This window comes from Melopsittacus undulatus, chromosome 11, assembly GCF_012275295.1.
Source record: "Melopsittacus undulatus isolate bMelUnd1 chromosome 11, bMelUnd1.mat.Z, whole genome shotgun sequence".
Classification (NCBI taxonomy): Eukaryota; Metazoa; Chordata; class Aves; order Psittaciformes; family Psittaculidae; genus Melopsittacus; species Melopsittacus undulatus.
In genome coordinates this window covers 13,555,034-13,575,011 of record NC_047537.1, presented here as the reverse complement: position 1 = coordinate 13,575,011, position 19,978 = coordinate 13,555,034, and the positions used below count along the sequence as shown (strand labels likewise).

The window sequence follows — 19,978 nt, the reverse complement described above, 5'->3', positions numbered from 1 at the left end:
GAAATGTGCTTGCTTACAAGATTGAAGCTGACAGCATCCCTTTAAATAAGGAAATAGGTTTGCAGAGAGGAGGAAGTTACCTGGACATGCCTGTACAGTGCCGCAGTGCAGCAGCTAACACTACTCTGGTTCAAGTGCTGGTGATATCCTGCAGGGACTGGCTTGGGAAAATCTCTCACTTAGAAAAAGGAATTCCTTAGAAAAATGCACCCTGTGACCCTCTCCCCCAGCAGTGCACTGTGACCGTTTGTACAATAGAAAAGTGGTGCTTTAAATAGCGACTTGAGAGCTACCGCCACGTGCTTTATACAGCATGCAACAACGCCACGAGCTGGAGGCACAGCAGGGGCTGCACAGCCTCCTCGACAGCTCCAGCATCCCTGGGGGGAGCATCCCATGGGAACCATGGCTGGTTCTCCCCCCCCGGCTGCTGCACCTCCGATGTGCTGTCTTTCCAGTAACACAAATATTAAATATGCTCAGTCTGTAAATAGTTTAACAATCTTTGTCAGCAACAATATTTACTTTGGCAAAACCAGAATTGCAAAGAAGTAGACGTGTCCATCAGACAAGTCCGCAGCAAGTTCTTTGGTGGAAGCCAAGAAGTGAAGCAAAGGCTCCTTCTCTCCAGAGCCTGAGGAAATATATTGCACAGAGACTCATAGGAGAAATGCTGGTGACTTCAAATGGGAGGCATCACTGCAGGAGAGCATCCATCTCTGCCAGCTTCAGGAGAACTAGCTCCTCCAGGCTCAGTGATTCACAGCCATTCTCCAGGTGGCCTTGCTCTGGGCTGAGTGAGCAGTGATGCTGGAGTAAACTTGGGAACCAGGGGATGACTGATGGGGATCAAGGAGGGATGGGAAAAATGGGGGGATGGATGGCTGAGGAGTGGAGGCAACAACAGCAGATGCTTGCACAGCCCAGTGAGGATGTGCTCAACCCTGCCCCATGTGCTGGCTGCTGAGTGTCCATTTCTGGCTCTCCCTGCTCCCAGGTCATGCAAGGTGGTGGAAATCCATCCTGACTTCTGGCTGTGCAAAGGATAGCCCCTCCAAAGCCTGGCTAATATTCTCTGTACGACTTGCTCCTACCTTGGACCAAAACACATTACACATCTCTTCATCTGTACCATGCTAGCTGGGGTGCAGCAGCTCCACTGGGATACCACATCCCTTTGATACCTGCATGTGCAGCCTGAGCAGCTGCATCCAACATCCAGAGCTCACAGTCTCCAGCCTGGTCCAGTTCAGACTGCAGCCAGGATGGTTCCTGGGCTTTCAGCCCCTCAGGCACCATGAGGACATGACAAGGTGCCACCATAAATATGGGGGGGTCTCCACCTCTCATCCACATAGAGCAGTGCTGTGCAGGGACTGGGTAACACAGCACTGGAAGCAGGAAGCTTGGCGAGCCTGGCTGTATGGAGAAGTATGCTTGTCACCCTCGCTGGGCAGAGCCTCCCTGATCCCACATCCCTGCCTGGGCATGGCCAAGATTAGCGGGATCACCTAAAGGGCCGGGCGGGCAGGAGAAGAGGGCAGCAACAGGCTATCCTCTATCCTCTCCAAGATTTCCTGTTGCCACCAAGGTGAGGTCTCCTCATCACACAGTTTTGTCATGAGCTGCTCCAGTTCTCACGAGAGTGGCTGCTAAAACTGGGGAGGGGGGAAAGAGAAAAGAAAGAGAACCAAAGTTCTTTTCAATCTAAAGAAGTGTTGTTAAAGGCACTGCTGTCCTTTGTGGGGATGTGTCAATGGAGGAAAACCAAACTACCAGAGCAACGGTGCTGTTGATTAGCCATAACTGGAAATTCAAACAGTTTATATGCTGGGAAAATGACTCCAGTTTCCCCTGGACGTGGCACCTGCATCCTGTGCGTTCTCTGGCATGATAGAAACACTGTGCTGGCTGCTGTATCCTGCCTCCACCACCCTCCCTCTCACCACTGCTGCAGGTGCAGGTCCATGCTGGTGTTTAGGTTGAGATCGGTAACGTCTAGGAAATCAATGTTGAAGATGCTGGGAGCCACAGGGGTGAGCGAGCCAAAGCCGGTGGCGGAGCTGGGGGGGGTCAGGTCCAGCCACTCCATTGTTTCCCATGGAGACTCAGTGAAGCTCATCTGTAAACCGGTGCCATCGGCGGGGGAAGGGGAGAGCTGGGTGTCCATGGGCGAGAGGGGAGGCTGTAAGATCTCCTGAGAGGGGAGCAGTTCGTCGGCGGCTTTGCCGGGGAACCCCTCCATCATCCCTTCGAAGTGGGACTCCTCTCCCCCCATCTTCAGCAGGGCGATTTCACTGACCCTGCCCAGGGGGCTGTGGGCGCTCAGCAGCACCTCGAGGTGAGCATCACCGCTGCCTGGGCAGTGCTCGAAGGGGAGCTGGGCTGAGGAGACCTGCTCAAACGGGGCAGACGCCTTGGGGAGCGCAGTGCTGGAGTTCCCTGTAGACACCGTTATCTGAGGTACTTTCTGGAGGCAGGACTGATCTTCCTTGGCATTGGCTGGCATTTCTGTCAACAGATGTGAGGGGTTTGAGGTGCTCTGGCAACACCCAACACTGCTGGGCACTAGGGCATCACCTCAGCCTATGGAGACCCGCTCCCCACTCAGCCCCCTTGGCACTGCTCACCCACCTTCCTTGTGGGAAGCCTCACAGGTTCTTGCTTTCTGACCTTAACTCCCCTGGCTTTGGACACTATTCCTAGAGCACGAGCACTGGCAGCTGTCCCCATGGGTATGACAAAGGGCAGAGGCAACCACTCTGCACAGGGGAGGGCACCGGCAGTGCTCCATGCAGGAGATGGCACTGGTAGCACTGGGAGTGGTGGAGGGCAGGAGGAGGCTCTGCATGGGGAGGGTGCTGGCAGTGCTGTGCACAGGCTGCTGCCTTCTGTCCCTTCTCTCTGCACAGATGGTGACCAAGCCTAAACCACCCCACCAGGTCCTCAGGAGCAGGCACCAGGAAGGCCAATGTGCTTTTGTGTTCAATCTCAGTGGCTGCTGGCACAGGGAGGGCAAATGAAAGCTGCACTCAACCCAGACAGCTCCACTGGTGTGCACAGAAAGCACTGAGCACCACGGGGTGCCACTGGCTCAGAGGGAAAGCCCTGAAGGGGAATAGGGAAGCAGTGCCTACCTCCGCTCTCAATCAGCACATCCAGGAGCTCGTCCATCTGCTGACTTCGTGTCATCTGCTGCAGCAAACAACAAAGAGGAGAGTGGAGGGCGTTAGGTGGAGAGTCCCTCCAGCCACAAGCCAGGAAGGTGGCTCTAGATCCCACAGGCAGCTTTCTCCCATGCAGGATAAGTGCCACACCAACAGGGGCTGGCAGCGGCGTTCAGGTGAGTACTGCAGGGACATGGGACAAGCACAATAGATCTGGGGAGCACAGCATCAGGTTCCCCCCTACCATGGGAACTACATGGTAGTTTGGAGCTACCATGCACTGCTTCTTCCCTGGGCTGTCAGGACACAGGGGCTTTATGGACCCAGCACCTCGCACTGGCACGTGCCTCCTTGCACTCCCTGCAGCCTGGGGGGCAGTGCATCATCCTCCTCCTCTTCCTGACTGGAGACTGGAAGGACTTTGTGCACACCTCCCTGCCAGCACCAGCCCATGTTAATCACTGCCAACAGCACTGCTCCACTGTCCTGAAGGCACCATCGTAACCAGCACTGAGGCTGCAGACAGGTTGTCACAAGAAGTAAGGGGCTCATGGGTGATGGAGACAGTCCTCCCCATGGGAACAGTGCTCCAGGGTGAGGCAAAGGGAGGCAGATGGCATGGAGCAAGGAACTTTGCTAATGGGCTAAAGAGGGAAGGGGAGGTTTCCTGATGATTTGGGAATGCTCAAGAGTCTGTTTTTCACATCACACTGAGCACCCAAAGAAAAGTACAGCGAAGTCCTGGGTGTCTGTGGGGAATGTCAGGGCCCCAGGGTAGCTGGAGCAGGACAGAAGATGCTGTCCCATCCAGTCTGGTGTCTGACTGCGTTATGGCAGTCATTCAGCACCTAAGTCTTCAAGAAAAGCCTGCTCCTTATGGAACAAGCCTGTTTTACCCAGAGACCCTATAATGGACTATCCCTCCTGAGGATGAGTTACATCAGCCTCAAAAGAACACCCTTCATAGCCCTAGCCTTATAGAAAGTAAAAACCATGCAGTTACCTGCTTTACTGCATCCTCATAGGGTGGAGGCTGCTTTACCTCTGAGAGGGCTGGGCTTGACTTACAAAAAGTTGGGGATGGAATAGAAAACTTTTGACCTGCCTGCGTAGGCATCTGCGTGGGGAAATACAGGGAAATGGAATCAGTGCAAAGGGAGGCCCAGCTCTCCTTCACCCCTGGTGAGGCTGCTCTGGTGCCAGGGAAACACAGTTTGTGGGTCAAATCAGCTCAAAGTGCTTGGCTTCCAGGCAGGAGGGAGGGAGATAAAACAGCTCCATCAGACTAGCTCTGAGAGCTGGGGCCAGCCTGACCTCTGGTCACTGCTGGAGCACAGGCATGATGCTGCAGAGCATCCTGGTGCAAGGGGAAGAGAGAAATGGGGATGAACTGGGGCTGGGATCAGCAACACCTTGTGATGCTTTCATGTGTTGGCAGCGTGTGCCCACTTTAAGCTTTGGTCCCTGTCTGGGGCTGAGTGAGGAATGGTGGTTGCTGAAGGGACAACTCTCTGCTGTGCTGGTTGCCTGGTGGGGAGGCACATGCTCTAGCTCACTGCAGACTCCAATTGCAAACCCTGCTTTACCTTCCCAAGAAGTTTCCCATATGACCAGGGAAACTGCGTTCCTTCAACTCAGTGGTCAAAATCCCTCGCTCCCTGCTAGGAGCTGCAATGGCTTGGGAAGATGCTGGGGGCTTAGCTGGCTGTAGGAATATAGCCAGGACTCTCCCAGGGGCTGAGGGATCTGTGCTGGTGCTTCCCTGCTGTGGACAGAGCTGTGCCAGGGCTCCATGGGATGGGGGGAGCTGTGCCAGGATTCTCCCAGGGGCACCACAAGCTGTGCCAGGGCCTCCTGAGGGGAGAGGCAGCTGGCTTAGGCTCATTTAGGGCAGAAGCAGCTGTGCCAATGCTCCCCCAGGGCAGAGGAAGCTGCGCCAGGACTCCTCCAGGGGCAGAGGGAGCTGTGCCAGAGCTCCCCAAGACACATGGAGCCGTGCCAGTGCTCCGGGGCAGAGGATTTGCCAGTGCTCACCCAGGGGCAGAGTGATTTGTGCTGGGGTCCCCTGGGGAAGAGGGAAGCTGTGCTAGGGCTCCATGGGGTGTGGGAGCTGTGCTGTGGTCCCCCAGGTGGCAGCAGGGTTCCCCAGAAGGTGCCCTGCAAAGGACCCTGTGGTGCCATCAGCTTCCACCCCGTTGTCAATGTGGGATGCTCTCAGCCTTTCCAGGCAGCACTACAGCCCCGTGGGTGCCCACCCCAGGTGCCAGCTGTCCCAGGCTCCTCAGGAAGGACTCAAACCGGCATGCTGGACTGGCTGCCCACAAAACCCAGTGTGTTCACTGCTGCAATGGGATGTATCCACTTACCGGTGCTGTGCGAAGGCAGCTGCTGGCCTGTGGGGACCCACTGCGTCCTTCTGAGCTGGGGGACACGGAGAGGAGATAATGGCTGTTGGGAGAGGGCGGCAGGCTGATGTGCTGGGGGCTCTTTGCAGCCCCAAGTGGGGAGTGCTGGGGGGAGCACTGTGGGCTCAGGAATGTCGAGGAGGTGATGGTGCTTTGCCCTGCATGCTCCAAGCAGTGGCTATTTACAATGTGAGGCAGCTGTGGCACCCCACAGTTACTTAACTTATCCGAGCTGTTGGCTTGACCTTTCAAGGCAGTTTGTTTGGATGCAAATGGACAGCTGGACACTGTGTTTTCTTGCTTGATGGGGACACCAAAGAAATGAGCAGGCTGCTGCTTCTCCTCGAGGTCATTATTTCTCTTTCGCTTCTGGAGCTGCATCCGTAGCTCTTCCACCTGCCTCTGCTCTTGCTGCAGTTTCCACGTTAATTCATTGATGACCTTCTGCTTCTCCACCAGCATTTTGTCTTTCTCTGTGTCGATCCCTTCCAGCTCCAGCTGGATGCTCCCTCCATTCATGCTGCTCATGAGGCTTTCTTCAGCACTGCCATGAACTGGAGATGGCTGGAGACCAAACTGTGGAGAAGACATGGGCCCATCGTTGAACGTATCTGGCAAAGAGCCACTCACAGAGAGGTCGGAGGAGGCTGGAGAGATGGGTGGTGTGGAGCTGGTGCTGCCAAAGTGGTAGAAGCCATTGGATAACATGCTTGTGGAGGACTGCGACTGGTAACTAGACAGGGTGCTGGTTGGAGTGACTGGGAAGGTGACGGTGGTGATCTCGCTGAAGCTGGGCACTGTGGTGCTGCCGCACTCCTGGAAGGGCCGCAGCCGTTCCATCAGCGCTGTTTTGGTACCTGACACGGGCAGGCCTCGTATTCGGAGCTGCTGCCTCAGTTCTGACACCTGGGAGGAAGATGATCCTTTTAGAACCCCAATATTTCTAACAGTCATTGCTAACAAATCTCAGATCATGGGCTCCCAGCTTCCTGCTTTACAGCTCTGACCCCCAGGGGCTCACTGTCTCACCTGCAGTCACTAGAATCACCCTGTACAACCCTGACCACCCCACAGCCTGAAGGATCTTGACCTCTCCTAACAGGAAAACCTTTCTTCCTTCAGAAACTGAGGCTCCTCTCCTTGAACCAGCAGAGGTACTTGAGCCATGGAGGTAACCCAAGACTCTCTTCCCAGCAGCAGGTTTCTAAATGAACAGAGGACTTTCACACTAAAGGAACTAGCTGATGGGATCTTTTAGCTCAGGGAATGTGACTACATACCTCAGAGTCAGATACCCCATGTTCAGGCATCTGCACACAGTTCAGACGTCTGAGCTGGGGCACCACTATGGCCAAACTGATGCTATTTCTACCTCACCTTATTTCTTCCTCTAATTATGAATATTTCCCCCAGGTCTCTAGTTCTAAAGGGACTTGGCCTTGCCCATGGCTGAATATAACAGTATAAAAGAAGTATAAAAGAATTGTTGATATGAGTGATTTTCATTCATGCCCTGCCTGTTACACCTTCATGAGAGATTCAGGTGCCCATAGTGCTCACAGCTGCAGACTCCAGGAGATACCTGTTTGTGCAGAGAGCTGTGCTGGCCTGGTTGCAGTGACCACTGAGAAGCCGAGTCACTAAGAGGAGGTCATGGTGACATCCTAGCTTCTGGCTGGTCTGCCAGCAGCACCCATGGTGGCCACCATAAACCCACTGAAGGCATGGAGCTGTGAGCTGCAGGAGCAGCAGCACTTCATTGTCCTTCAGTCCTTGACCTGATGGCCTGGCCTACAGCCCTCCTGAGTTATACCTAAGGTTTGCTGATACATTCCCTGGAGCAAGGCACCCCCATGGCCCTGCAGAGCAGTAAACCAGGTTTTCAGTTGCAATCGCAGTAACAGATTCATGACCCAACGTGATGTACTCCTGGGTTTGCTCCACAGTGTGGTGCTTCTGCTTTGCTGATCAGCCTGGGGCACTACAGTGCACACTTTGAGGATTGCAAAGCACATACAGTGGATAAGATTCTGCTCCTTGTGATGACAAACTTTGCACTCACTTTCAGATCATCCAAGTTTGATGGCAGAGGGCCTGGCTTGATTGATGAGACACAAGTCTGGCCTGAAAAGGTGGTTTTCACAGGAGAAAGAGGGGTGGTGTTGACAGACGTTGATGAAGAATTTGAACTTTTGACCATTTGCTCATTTGATTGCCTGGAATAATAAAGGAGATTTGGGGTAACTTGTCTATCCCCCTGGGGCCTCTGTGCCCAGTGTACCATCTCTTTGCTCTTTTGGGGCTGCCATCTCCCATATGAGACCTAACGGACTGCCAACCCCAAAGAGAACCAGGTTGGGCTGTAAGGAGATTTCTGGTGGCCAAGCCAGTGCAAAAAGTCATGCTGGCTTTGCAGGAGACTGTGCTGTTTCCAAGCATTTATGTTCCCAAGCTTGCAATACCTGAAGGGGCTACAAGGATGCTGGAGAGGGACTCTTCATCAGGGACTGTAGCGAGAGGACAAGGGGTGATGGGTTCAAACTGAAACAGGGGGAGTTCAGGTTAGATCTACGGCAGAAACTCTTCCCTGTGAGGGTGCTGAGGTGCTGGCACAGGGTGCCCAGAGAAGCTGTGACTGCCTGATCCCTGGCAGTGTTAAAGGCCAGGCTGGACACAGGGGCTTGGAGCAACCTGGTGGAAGGTGTCCCTGCCCAGGAATTGGATGAGCTTTAAGCTCCCTTCCAACCTAAACCAGTCTGGGATTCTATGATTCTGTTTCACTTGCATGCATCTATCCCCTTTGCACTGGCACAAATGGGTACAGAGGGAACAACTTGGACAGAGGTAGGACTAAACCCTGCTATTGGCATATTGCTACTCACTTTACTTGGCCTTGGTGCATCCCTGGGTAGCTGAAGTGCTGCTGTTGCTGCTGCTGCTGCTGCTGGCTGAGGATCTGGAGCTGCAGAAAGAGCTGCTGCTGCTGGAGGAGTCTGGCATATGCAGAATCCATGGGTGGAGGGGACTTCTCTGCCTTCTGGTCTGGAGGGATGTACTGGTGATACTTCAGCTTCTTCACCTTGGGCTTGGTGTCCTTGGGCTTTTTGTGACGGTTCTTGCTGTCACTGGATGATTTGGACTGTTGGTCCAAAAAAGAAAGGAATTAGCTAGGAGAAGAGCTCTGCCACCCCTGTGGGAACTCAGAAGCCTGGGACAGAGCAAGAGCAGCTCCTGCAAGCACCCTGACCCCCCCAGCTCCAAGAGCTGCTCAGCCTGCATGTAGAGGACTACCTCAGGCCCCTGCCCCACCTCAGTTGTGCGGGAGAGCACACGAGGTGGAGAATGACCCTCCTTGCCTGGAAGACAAGAGGAAACGGCCTCAAGCTGCACCAGTGCAGGTTTAGATGGAGCTGAGGAACAATTCCTGCCCCAGAGGGTGCTCAGGCATTGGAACAGGCTGCCCAGGGCAGGGCTGCAGGCACCATCCCTGCAAGTGCTCACACAGCGTGGAGATGAGGCCTCAGTGCCATGGGTTAGGGGTGGCCTTGACAGTGCTGGGGTAAGGGTTGGACTGGATGAGCTTAAAAGGCTTTTCCAATCCAGTTGTTCTATGATTCCATGATTCTATGAAAGAGTTTCAGTGTTGCCTTGTATTTCCTTCTGCTCCTAGCCCCAGGGGACATTTGCAGTGCAGAACCTGAGCACTCACCTCTAGTAAGGTAGGATGCTACACCTCGTACTGTTATGAAATTAATAACATTACTGTTTGGGACCAGGTTTGTCCCCCAGCATTATCTCAAGCCTTTAGGCCACCCACCAGAGCTCCCACACACGTGGGGTGCAGCACATGGGCTTGAGCCCAGCCAGGTTCCCTGTGTTTGATCCCTGTCCCCAGCAGCCTGCAGGCTCAGGACCTACCTTCACGGCGGAGGGCACCGGGAGCGTGGGGCTCTCCTGCCCTGCCGGCTGCTTGGGGCTGTCACACTGGATGCCCTGCGCTGCCACAGGGTCCAGTGCGTGGCCATCGGCACTGCAGGGCTGGTCCTGCGAGGGAGAAGTTTGCTGTGTGATGGGAGCCAGGGCGTGCGGCCAGAGCCAGGGACCCCATTTCCTAAAGCCCAAGTTATCCCCAGTCCATCCCACCCCAACATGCCTGTCCCAGCCCAATATCCTCACTCCCCCAGGCCATCCCAGTCCACCCTAATCACCTCAGCCCCATATCCTCACCCCACCTACAGTGCACCCCCTCAGTGTCACCCAGATTAGCCCAGTTCCCCTCTCAGCAGCTCCAGTCCTTCAGGTGTGCCCCCCCCATCCACTTCAGGTCCTCCCAGCCTCCCCAGTCCATCCCAGTCCCTCCCGTCTGCCCCAGCTCACCCCAGTCCCTCTCTTCCCCAGTCCCACCAGCCCCCCCCTGCAGTACCGGCGCTGCCCGGCAGGGGGTGCTGCAGCACCGCGTCCCTCCCGTTGCCCACCTGAGGCGCGGGACCCGCGGCGGGCTCTGGGCCCTTGGCGGCCGGCGGCGGCTCGGCGGGGCCCGGGGAGCCCTCGCTCCGCGCCTGCTCCGGGGACAGCCCGTCGTTGCTGCTGTCCTCCTCGAAGGCGAAGGCGTCCGCGGCCTTGGGGAAGCTGACCTGGGTGCCTGCCGGGAAGAAGCGGCGATCTCAGGGCCCTGCGTTGAGCGAGGGGCATGCACCCACCTCAGTCAGAGCGCAGGACGGCGGTGGTGCTCTGGGGCCGCGGCCTTGCGCAGGGGCAGCTGCTGCGTGAGCCCCTGTGGCCAAGGTGGGTGTGAGAGGGGGTGGCATCAGCTGCTGGGCCGTGCCATGGACCACAGGGAGGGGGATGGAGGTGTCAGAGCCTGGCCCAAGGGGCAGGGGTTTGACAGGGCTGAGGTGGGGAGATGGCTCTGTCCGCGGGCTTCACCCGCACGAATGCTTCAGACTGAGAGCCCCCGACATGGCTTCTCCTCCACAGCCGTGCTCTCTGCTGCTCAGATGGGCAGGAGCTCTTGACCCCCGGCTTTTGCTGATAAATGAAGCTCTGAAGAAGTGCAGGTCTTGTGAGCACCGGAGGGCTGCAGGTGGGGGCAGAGGAAGGAGCAGCGGGGCCGCGGCCGCAATCTCCTCCTCATGCTCGCATCTGGCGTTTGTCAGGCAGCTCGGCCCGCAGATAGCGAGGTGACAAAGGGGGAAGTGGGAAGGGCCTGGGGACAAGCTCCCACCTGCACCTGCTCAGCAGCACGCACCCGCCGGGCCTGACCCCTGCCCTATCACACAGATAGCGTTATCACTGCCTGCTCCGGCTCCTGGTGCCAGAGAGGGTGAGGACGCAGGGAGCCCTGGCTCCCTGCCCCGAGCCGCTGCCCTGCCGCTGTATGGGGTGAGGATAGGAGATCAACGTGTCCCATGGAGAGCCTCTCTTCCCTGCTCGCCAGCACACAGGGCTCCTTGTATGCCCCCTCTCCAGCATCCAAACTGTGTCTTCCCTCAGGAGCAGGCAGCCACAGCTGATGAAGCACTGGGGTGGATGAAGGCGTTAGCCACCAGAGATGCTTTTGTAGTGGGCACTGGACAGAGGCTTTGAGCAGAAATGAGTTACTCCATAAATAGAGAGAAAAATTGCAGGCAAGCATGGGCATCCTTGCTCTGGGAAAAATGACAACACGCGAGGACTGTGGATGTGCAGGACTCCTGCTGCGCTGGCATTTAATAAGCACGCGTTGGGAAGTGGTGGTGCCAAAGCTGAAAGCCCAAGGGACCTTTGGGACACAGCAGCAGCCTGGAGCATGACAGGAATGTGCTGCATCCTGCTGCTTGATACCACGGGCCTGTGCCGGGTGGGGAATGCTGCCCTTATCTGTCCTGCTCTCACCCAGCCCGTATTGTTTCAGGATCCCATGTCTCTGCTGTAATCTCAGGCAGAATGGTGTTTGCTCGGGGCTGTTTCTAATGCACTGGGTATTGTCCTCTCAAGCGAATTGGACAAAGTGATGACAAGGACCTGGTAAAAAAAGGTCCTTGTATCACTGCTCAGCTATGTAGGGCACTGGCGGCCTCCTGTCACTGGGACGTTAGGGCTTTCGGTTGGGGTCTGGCACTTGCTGCTCACCCTGCCGGAGGTGATTAGAGGAACACGTCAGCTGAACTTTCCACTGTATAAACAGTTGAGATTCCAAGGTTAAAGTAAAATGATTTTAAACCCTGTCATCTTTCTGGTATTGCAAAAACAAAACGTTCACAAGTGCCAGTGCTCATCCCTGCTCTGTGTTCTGCCCTTAACTGTGAGCACCACAAGGTGCCTCTGACCCCAAAAAGCAGCTTGAAGATCCTTCAGCCTGGGGCTCTGTTCTGCAGAAACCTGAGGACTGGGATTGTGTTCTTGGTGCACTTGCACCTCCTTCTTCTCATGGCACCCAACATTACCAAGTAACTTAACGGTTGACCCTAATGTACTGCATGATTCACCCTAAATGGGATAAAACTCACTCACAGGGGACAGTTTTTCCTCAGCCATGTGATAGAAGGGTATTGTGCAAGGGAGAAAGCTCAAATGGATCCATTTTTTTCAAGCCAGACTTTTTGTTTTTATCAGTTTTGTCCTGTAAATCTCTCTTTACCACAAGCTCCTGACAAGGCAGCTGGAGAGAAACACTGTTCCCAGCTCACTTACCCAGCCTCCAAGCCTCTGCTGCAGTGAATAAAGTCGGGCTCAAACTGTCTCAAATGTTTATAAAGGGGGGGGTAATGGATGGATTTTTTCTTTTCCACTGTTCTTCCCTTCAGTAAGTGGATGGGGAGATTTTAACTGAACTCTCCTTAAAAATTCCTCTTCAAGCAGAGTCCTGGAACATTTCACCTCCAAAGGTGAGAGCTGTGAGATGCTGGAAAAGGAGCAGCTCAAGTGCCACAGTAGAAAATTCACAGCAGGAAAACCAACAGCAAGAGCAACTGTGGGGCAGGAGAGAGCAGTATTGGAGCCTCAAATATCTTGCATCACTTATGCTGGTTTATGAGGTGAAATGAAAGTCAGAGTCCTTCCTGTTTCAATTCCCATTCTCGGCATCACTCCTGTTGTTCAAACCCCACTCCTGTCCCAGAGCCCTGCCACTGTCTCCAGATTGCTGTGAGCCCCAGAACTGGCACCTAACATGGGATTTTGCCAATGGAAATAATCCCATGAATTGAGGAACCAGGAGCAATAGAACAAGCGGCTACCATGGGACACAGCATCTCTCAGGTGCTCAGACACAGGCTGCTGTCCTGGTATTGCAGGACCCCACTGGCTTTCCTGAGCCTTTCTTTGTCTTTGGATCTTCATGTCCTGGCACTGGCCCTGGTGAAACCTGAGTCACCTTTTGCTTTGTGTCAGCTCCCACACCAGCCTCCCTGCAGCAGCACAGGGGCAATGAAAGTGAAGAATTTTGCTTCTGTGCTTTGGTTGGGGGTAGGTGATAGACAAAACCCAGCTTAGGCGTAAATCAAGTGCTGGGCACTGGTAGGTAGGAGTAAACCCTACAGTGGGGTGTAGGCTGCTCCTTGTGTGCCCCAGCAGCCTAGAACCCCAGGGATGCTTCCTCACCCCAGAGATGCAGCATCCTACTCTGTGGGGCCATGCATCCCACTGACATCAGTGGAAATAAGAGAGAACTGAACTGGAATACTTCACCCCCACCTGCTGCAATGGAAAAGCTTGACAGGGCACAAATGGGTAAACCCAAACTGACCTCACAACATGTGTGCACCCAGGTCCTCTCTCTCAAGAGGGAGTCAAGAATGTTTTGTCTCCTGCAGTATCATGTATGTGCCAAAAGCCTTGGCTAGAGAAACAGCTGAAAAAGAGAGGTCCTGAGGAGATGGGCATTTTGCAGTAGTTATTGTTCTACGGTGAGAGCTCTCTTTTCCTAGATCTGGATAAAATAGCCCAGGCTGTGCCAGACTGGGCTGCTTACTGTGAAAATAGTTAAATTTAAGCAATAAATGCAGCTTTTAAGTCCAGGTCAGTCACTTCCTGCAGCCGCTGCAGTACATCCTCATAACCTTGCCAGCCCCGTGCTATGCACACAACACAACATGCACGTTCACTTCCACTACCTTTTATGGCCTCTTTCACAGCGGAGTCGACAGGAATAATATTCTTCTCCACCAGCTCCAAAGGACCCGGCCTGAGAGCAATCTTTTCATTGAGATCATCTGCCAGTCGGGCTCTTTTCAGCTTCATTTGAGTAGACTGAATGGACCCCTCTGCAGCTGAGTCTAAAAGGCCAAATGGAAGGCATCAGTTTGGGACCTGGGGCATCTCTAAGCACACTGCATAGTGAGAATGTTGCTTTCCCTTCAGCACAGCCCAAATGTGGGCTGCAGCCAGGTGGCTCAGTGCACAGAAGGAGCTGCTGTGAGGCTGGGAGGCAGGATGCTAGATTGCATGGGACTGATGGGATTTGAGACATAGGTCCTCCTCTGGGCCTGAGGTCCAACTTCTCACTCCCAGGCAAAAGCCTTTGTCTACTAGCCTAAGCTTGCAAACCCATCCTGCAGCTGGGGCATCCTCCCCAAGGATCAGGAATGATCTGCAATAGAAACTTCATTAACAAACTCCCACTAATGTAGGGGCCAAAGCTGACTCCAGCTCCTGCCTGCTAGGAGCCCATTTGCCCTTGTTGGCTAATGCAGATGGATCCCTGCTTCTGGGGAACAGCTGCAGAAATGAACCATTGACAGTGTTTGACAGATGGAGTAAATGTCTTGGGCTGGAAGAAAAAAGGCTGAGGTTTTGGGAGTAGACTTTTGGAGGCAATGTAACAACAATGCTCCAGGACTTCAGAGAAAAAACAAGCTGCAGATGAGCATAACAAAGGCAGCTAGATCTGGAAGCTACAGCCCTACCAAACCAAGCTGAGAGAAGTCTACAGTTATTGAGTGGTGACATAAAAGTAGCCAGTTAAACGAACATTTCCTGAACAGAGGTCAGCTGGCTCCTCTGGTGGCACAGGCATAAGGAGTGAGGGAGTGGGATTCTAAAATAGACCATGTCTATACCCTTGGGGGGGTCTAAAGTAAGAAGGGCTGTATCTAGGTTGTACTATCTTCAAAGACCGGAGACTCTTCTAGAAGAGAGACTGTAGGCAACAGAAGTTACAGGGCTTGAGAACATGGAACAGTTCTCTGCAGGCGGCCAGGAGAGCTGATCCAAGGTAACTTCTGGCCTCAGACTATACAGGGCAGTAAACAACACACTTGGGGTGAACAAAAACAGAAGGTGTTCCTGTAAAGCATTTAGATGATGTGAAGTCTCAGTTGGCCACTTTCAATCATGTCTAGGTCCTGTTACGAACCAAGTAGACACGTGAGTCCATGATATGCCAGGGTACATGTCCTGTATGCAGAGGTGTGTGGGGGGCAGGACAGCCAGCTTGCACAATACAAAGCCAGGTAGTATCTGCTCCAGCTCTCCTCTGGCTGTGTCTGCCTGGCCTTGCCCATGCCTGGTGACTGCAGCTGCCCCCACATCTGGTTTACAGTCCCCTAACTCCTGTAGTGCTTCTATGGTTTAACCTAAGGGAAAGACACTTTCCACCTGATTGATAAACAAGCAATGGCACTAGCTCATTCTAGGGATGGACATCCAAGGGAAAAGCAAGGCAGTGGCAGTGATCTGGAATAGGTCCCTGCCTCGGCCCTCTTGTGTGGCAGAGGAAAAAGAAATATGGACTTCATCCATGCTGAGAGCAGAGGCCAGCAATTACAGTTGCCAGAGAGTGATCTGCTTCTTCCAGGCATCTGACGGGACTACAGGAGAGAGGCTGCACATCCTCCCTGGCTCTAAGGAGCTCGGTATCTCTGGAGATAACAGGGGACACTACAGTGTTCCGCTGTCTGTGATGAGATGCAGCAGAGCCGTGCCAGCTCTCTGGCTGGGAAGGGACACCAGAATGGGAGAAGGGGGAGGTGCTGTGGCTCATGGACTGATAGCAGGGCTCACCCTTTTCATACAGCTGTGCTTGGCATGAGCTGGCATGTAAAAAATCCAGAATTATGGAAAAACAAAAGACGTCCAGCTTTGGGAGGTACTGCGGCCACCAGCCACAGGGATTTCAGTGCCTTGGACAACTAGTGCCTTGGGTATGCTTTTCATGAGGATCACACATTGGCACCTCTGTCTGAGTCCTCTCTTACAGCTCTTCTCTACAGTATCTTACACTGGTCCCTGCTGGAGATGGGAGAATGGCTAGATAACCTTTGGGTTAATATCATCAGGAAATAAATATGTGTCCTGCCTCCTGAAGACCAGGACTGAATTCCATACAACATGTGTCCCATTTGAGTCTGGCCCTCATGAGCAGCTGGGATAATGTTATTCCCAATGAGAGTCCTGAAGGGAAGCCAAGTGGGGCAGGAAAGGCATGAGTCACAAGGAGGGAGACACAAGGAGTACTTACAAGAAGCTCAGGCAGTCTTACCTTGTAAAATGTGCATATTGACCAGGTCTGATCTCTCAGGCCTGCTTCTGATCTTGTGCTTGAGATAATCTTCAGTCTGCAGGACACAAATGCAGAGAGTTACCTGGGTAGAGCAGCAGCAAGGTACAGAGAGCATGTGCCCCTGTGCCACCCCATGGTTCTTTTGGATTTATTACAATGTTCACTATACCCACTCCTAAGATGTCTCTTTTCCAATTTCCCTTGGGTTTCTCATGCCTGGAAGTATTACAAGAGCCTATGGGAAGGAAGAGATCTATTCAACAGGGAGTGGTGGATCTTCTCCTAGCTTAGCATGCCATGTGGCCTTTGAGAGCTGCACCAAGGCAGCTCCAGGGTATATGGTTACCAATGGTTTCTGTGGCAAGCCTGGCACTCTGGGGCTGAGCAGGCCATGAAGATTCCCAGGTTCTTTACCCAGGTCAGCCACGAGGCTTGGTCTTCCTGCAGCTAATTAAGGTACAGGATGAAAGAGGACTGAAAAATATCTGTAGTTCAAAGAGGTTAAAATCTTCAGGATCAGTATGAAAGAATAGTACAAGCAGCTGGAGCAAGACTGGAAAACCCGCAGTACAAAATGTACAGGATCATGAGAAAAAGATTTCATAAGGACTTCTGCAGGCATGACAAGGCAATGGAAAGTGCTGCCTGTGTTCCATAAACAGGAGAAATACTTATGCATGCTGCTGGGATGACTACAGGCTTTAATGCATTTTTAAACCATCCTCCCTAAGAAGATAAATGGCTATTTATCGATCAGATGACTAAGCCAAGAACCTTCAGCAACAAAAGAGAAGAAAGCCCAGTTATCAAGTTGGAGAACAGGTTGGAGAATACTCAGATGAGTTAAATATTCCCAGTTTGAGACACGCAAGAGTAATATCTGTGGGTCTCCAGGAAACTGGGCAAGGGAGAGCATAATTTCTTGCTTTAAATGAAATGGAGAGAAGAAACAATGAAATTATAAACCAGTCAGCAAGATATTGGACCAAGCAACAAACAGCCTCTATAAGCAGATTTTGAAGACAGATAAGAGGTGGGTAAGAGCCAGGATGGATTCATCAAGAACAAGCCACATCATACCAACCTTATCTCATTCTATGGAGAGCTGACAGATTTCTGTTACAGGAATAAAAAATGAATGTCATGTAGCTTGACTTGAAGCAAGTTTTGACATTATCTCACATGGCTTTCTCACAGGCAAGCTAGAGAAATTTGGTCTGGATAAGACTAACATAAGAAAGGAGTGTAGCTGTGGGTCACCAGAGGAATTAAGAGTGGCTCACAGTCTAAACAGAAGAACAGATCAAATCACATTACACAGCAATTTTTTCTACTAGCCAATACATTCATTACTATGTTGGAGGATAGAAGATATACTCTTTAGCTCTGAATCATTCAAAGCTAGCAGATTACAAAGCAACATGATTTGGAGTAATTGAAGAAATGATCTGAAGTAGTTCTGATACAATTGCAAGGACATGTGGAAAAGGATTGCATTCAGGTCACAGCTGATTCTGCACTGGGATGGATGAAGACTTTATCCACCAGAGATGCTTTTGTAGTGGGCACTGGACAGTGGCTTTGAGCAGAAATGAGTTATTCCAGAAATAGAGACAAAATATAAATGGCTCTGGAGAATCTTGTGATCAGCAGCAGAACCATGTTGACCAACAGGCAGCTTTCCAGGAGACACAACAGAGGCTTTCAGATGCGCCCTAGGAATAACAACCTCCTGTTCTGTGCGCTGCATTTGAAACGGTCCATGTGAAAGGTCTGGATAACAGCTATAGGAATCATTCTAGAGCCAGAAATGGGGTCAGTGGGGAGAGGCTGAAGGGAGGGGAGGTTGGTCAGCCCAGAGGTGAGATGGCTACAGAGAAATTGGGTGCAAAATACTTTTTAAAAGTGCTACAAGCTAAGCAGCTGTGCATGTGCATGCATAGAGAAGAGTGAGACATGGGCTTCAGTTTCAACAGCACATGGGCAGGGAACTGGGGTCACTTCCTAAGAGCACAGGTTAGAGAGCAAGGGGCAGCTGCTATGGGTGGGCTGGCTGTTGGTGGTCAGGGATGGCCCAGCCGGGGCTGACTGTTCTGGGGCAGAGGAACGAAAGCTTTTCCTCCCTGCCATGCTTGTTAGGTGCTGGAAGGAAGCACTCAAGCCCTGCTGAGCCTCAGGGAAGTCAGCCTGCTCCTTGTCCTCCAACCCAGCAAGCTCTTATGAGACATTGACTTCAAAGGCTGTGCACTGGCCTGATGCCAGCCTCTAACATTGCCAGTGACATGTTTAAACAAATAATAGACATTTTATTTACTGAAGTCTTTACCATTCCTTACCCTTCCCCCTCCAGGTTTTCCCTGGCTTATTTTCACCAATGCAGTCCCTTGCTTGGACCATGTGTGTTTGCTGGTTCCTATGAAGGACAGAGCAAGATGGTGTCTGCACCTGAGTGCAGTTAAATTCACCCAATGCATTCTAGCTAATCCTCAGGTCAGGTCCTGTCTTGGACTAAGCTTGAATTGCTGCCCTACAGCTGTGGCATTGTCCTTGTCAAACCCAGCATTCACACTGCGTTACCCTGACTTTCTGCTCAGGTTTCAGTTCCTCTTGACCTTTGCTCTTTATAAGCTGCGTTTGTGTCACTGGGGTGCAAATGGTGGAGAAAGACTTCAGATGTGTTTGGGGTCTATTTTAGTGTCAGTTGAAACAGAAGAGCTTTCAAAACACATGAAAGCAGTTCTTGTTATCTGCTTTCTGTTTGCAGAACATCAGTTTGGAGGAGTGTCAGCTAAACAACAAATGCCATTGAGTAACTATCTGGAAACAGCTGCTACTTCTTCCCTGTCACAGCTCAAAGCAGGGCATCCTTGCAAAGGAGTATGTTTGTTATGGGCTGTGCTCATTAATGTTTTCATTAGCATGGTCTAAAAACACAGTTTGGGATAGACTAGAGCATCCTTCCCTTTCCCTAGGCAAGTAGCCAGTGAAAGCTTTTGGAGAGAAAGACAAAGAGACACAGATGTATACTTGAGCTGTAAAATATGTGACACTTCAGGGATACTTTGGATTGCTTGAAATTCTGTAAGCACACCAATTTTTCAGAGTCATGCTGTGTTTCTTATGCTGGCCGTTTATTACCACAGGAGACTCAGGGCAAGCGATTTGGAGTGTGTTTAAGTTCAGATGATCACTCCTCCATGTTTCACAATCATTCTTCCTTGCAAAAGTCCTTTCTTATACACAGATTAATGGAACAAATTCTTTGTGTTCAAGCAAAACCTGCATGACTGAGTGTTCCCTTTTCCATGGACATCACTCCAGCTCGGTCAAGGCTGGATGGTGGGTGCTTGGAAAACTGGCCTGATTTCCCACACAGTGGTCTCATTGCAGGGTTCCAATGTGTTCTGGAAATGCCTACTTATCTGCCTTCAGCAATATTTAGGGAAGCCTGAGTGCAGCTAGATAACAGGGCCAGAGGGAGCCTAGCCCACTTAGCCCTTGGATGTTGTGTGTTGTAATAGCCACGCTACACTGTAGAGCTGAGAGACAGGCTCCTGCCTGATGACAAATGTGAGTTCCCTGGGGACTTACTCCAGGTGACAAAGGGCATCTGCAGTCCTCCTGCACGCTTGCTAAATACTTAGGCTCCTTCAGCCCTTTTTGCTGCTGGCCCTGCTCTAACCCTGCCGAGGAGTGGACACCAGTCAGTGCAGTGAGGAGTGGGCTGTGGACCTGGTCCGGAGACTTCAGCTGCTTGGATGTTCACTGGAAGGACTGCTGATACCATGTGAACTGTTCCCTGGCCACAGTCTCTTGTGAACCCCAAGTGATGTTGTAAAACCCCATAGCTCAGGGCACAGATGCTCCAGAGCATTTGTGAATCCTGGCCTGGCCCCACCACGTCTGGAAGCAGGGCAGATGCTGTG

The 19,978-nt window shown here is 52.4% G+C and overlaps 1 protein-coding gene across 1 annotated transcript in view; it reads right to left on the bottom strand.

Annotated features, from left to right (window-relative positions):
- Positions 1–215: 215 nt before the first annotated feature.
- MYOCD (myocardin) overlaps positions 216–19,978 on the bottom strand; it is a 33,409-nt gene continuing 13,646 nt past the window's right edge. Inside the window, exons 4-11 of the mRNA XM_034067568.1 lie at positions 16,032–16,107; positions 13,666–13,827; positions 10,048–10,214; positions 8,455–8,711; positions 7,635–7,788; positions 5,534–6,478; positions 3,138–3,195; positions 216–2,511 (exon numbers count right to left, since the gene is read on the bottom strand). Coding sequence (XP_033923459.1) covers positions 1,943–2,511; positions 3,138–3,195; positions 5,534–6,478; positions 7,635–7,788; positions 8,455–8,711; positions 10,048–10,214; positions 13,666–13,827; positions 16,032–16,107 — 2,388 coding nt within the window. The 3' untranslated portion in view covers positions 216–1,942. The remainder of the gene's footprint in view (positions 2,512–3,137; positions 3,196–5,533; positions 6,479–7,634; positions 7,789–8,454; positions 8,712–10,047; positions 10,215–13,665; positions 13,828–16,031; positions 16,108–19,978) is intronic.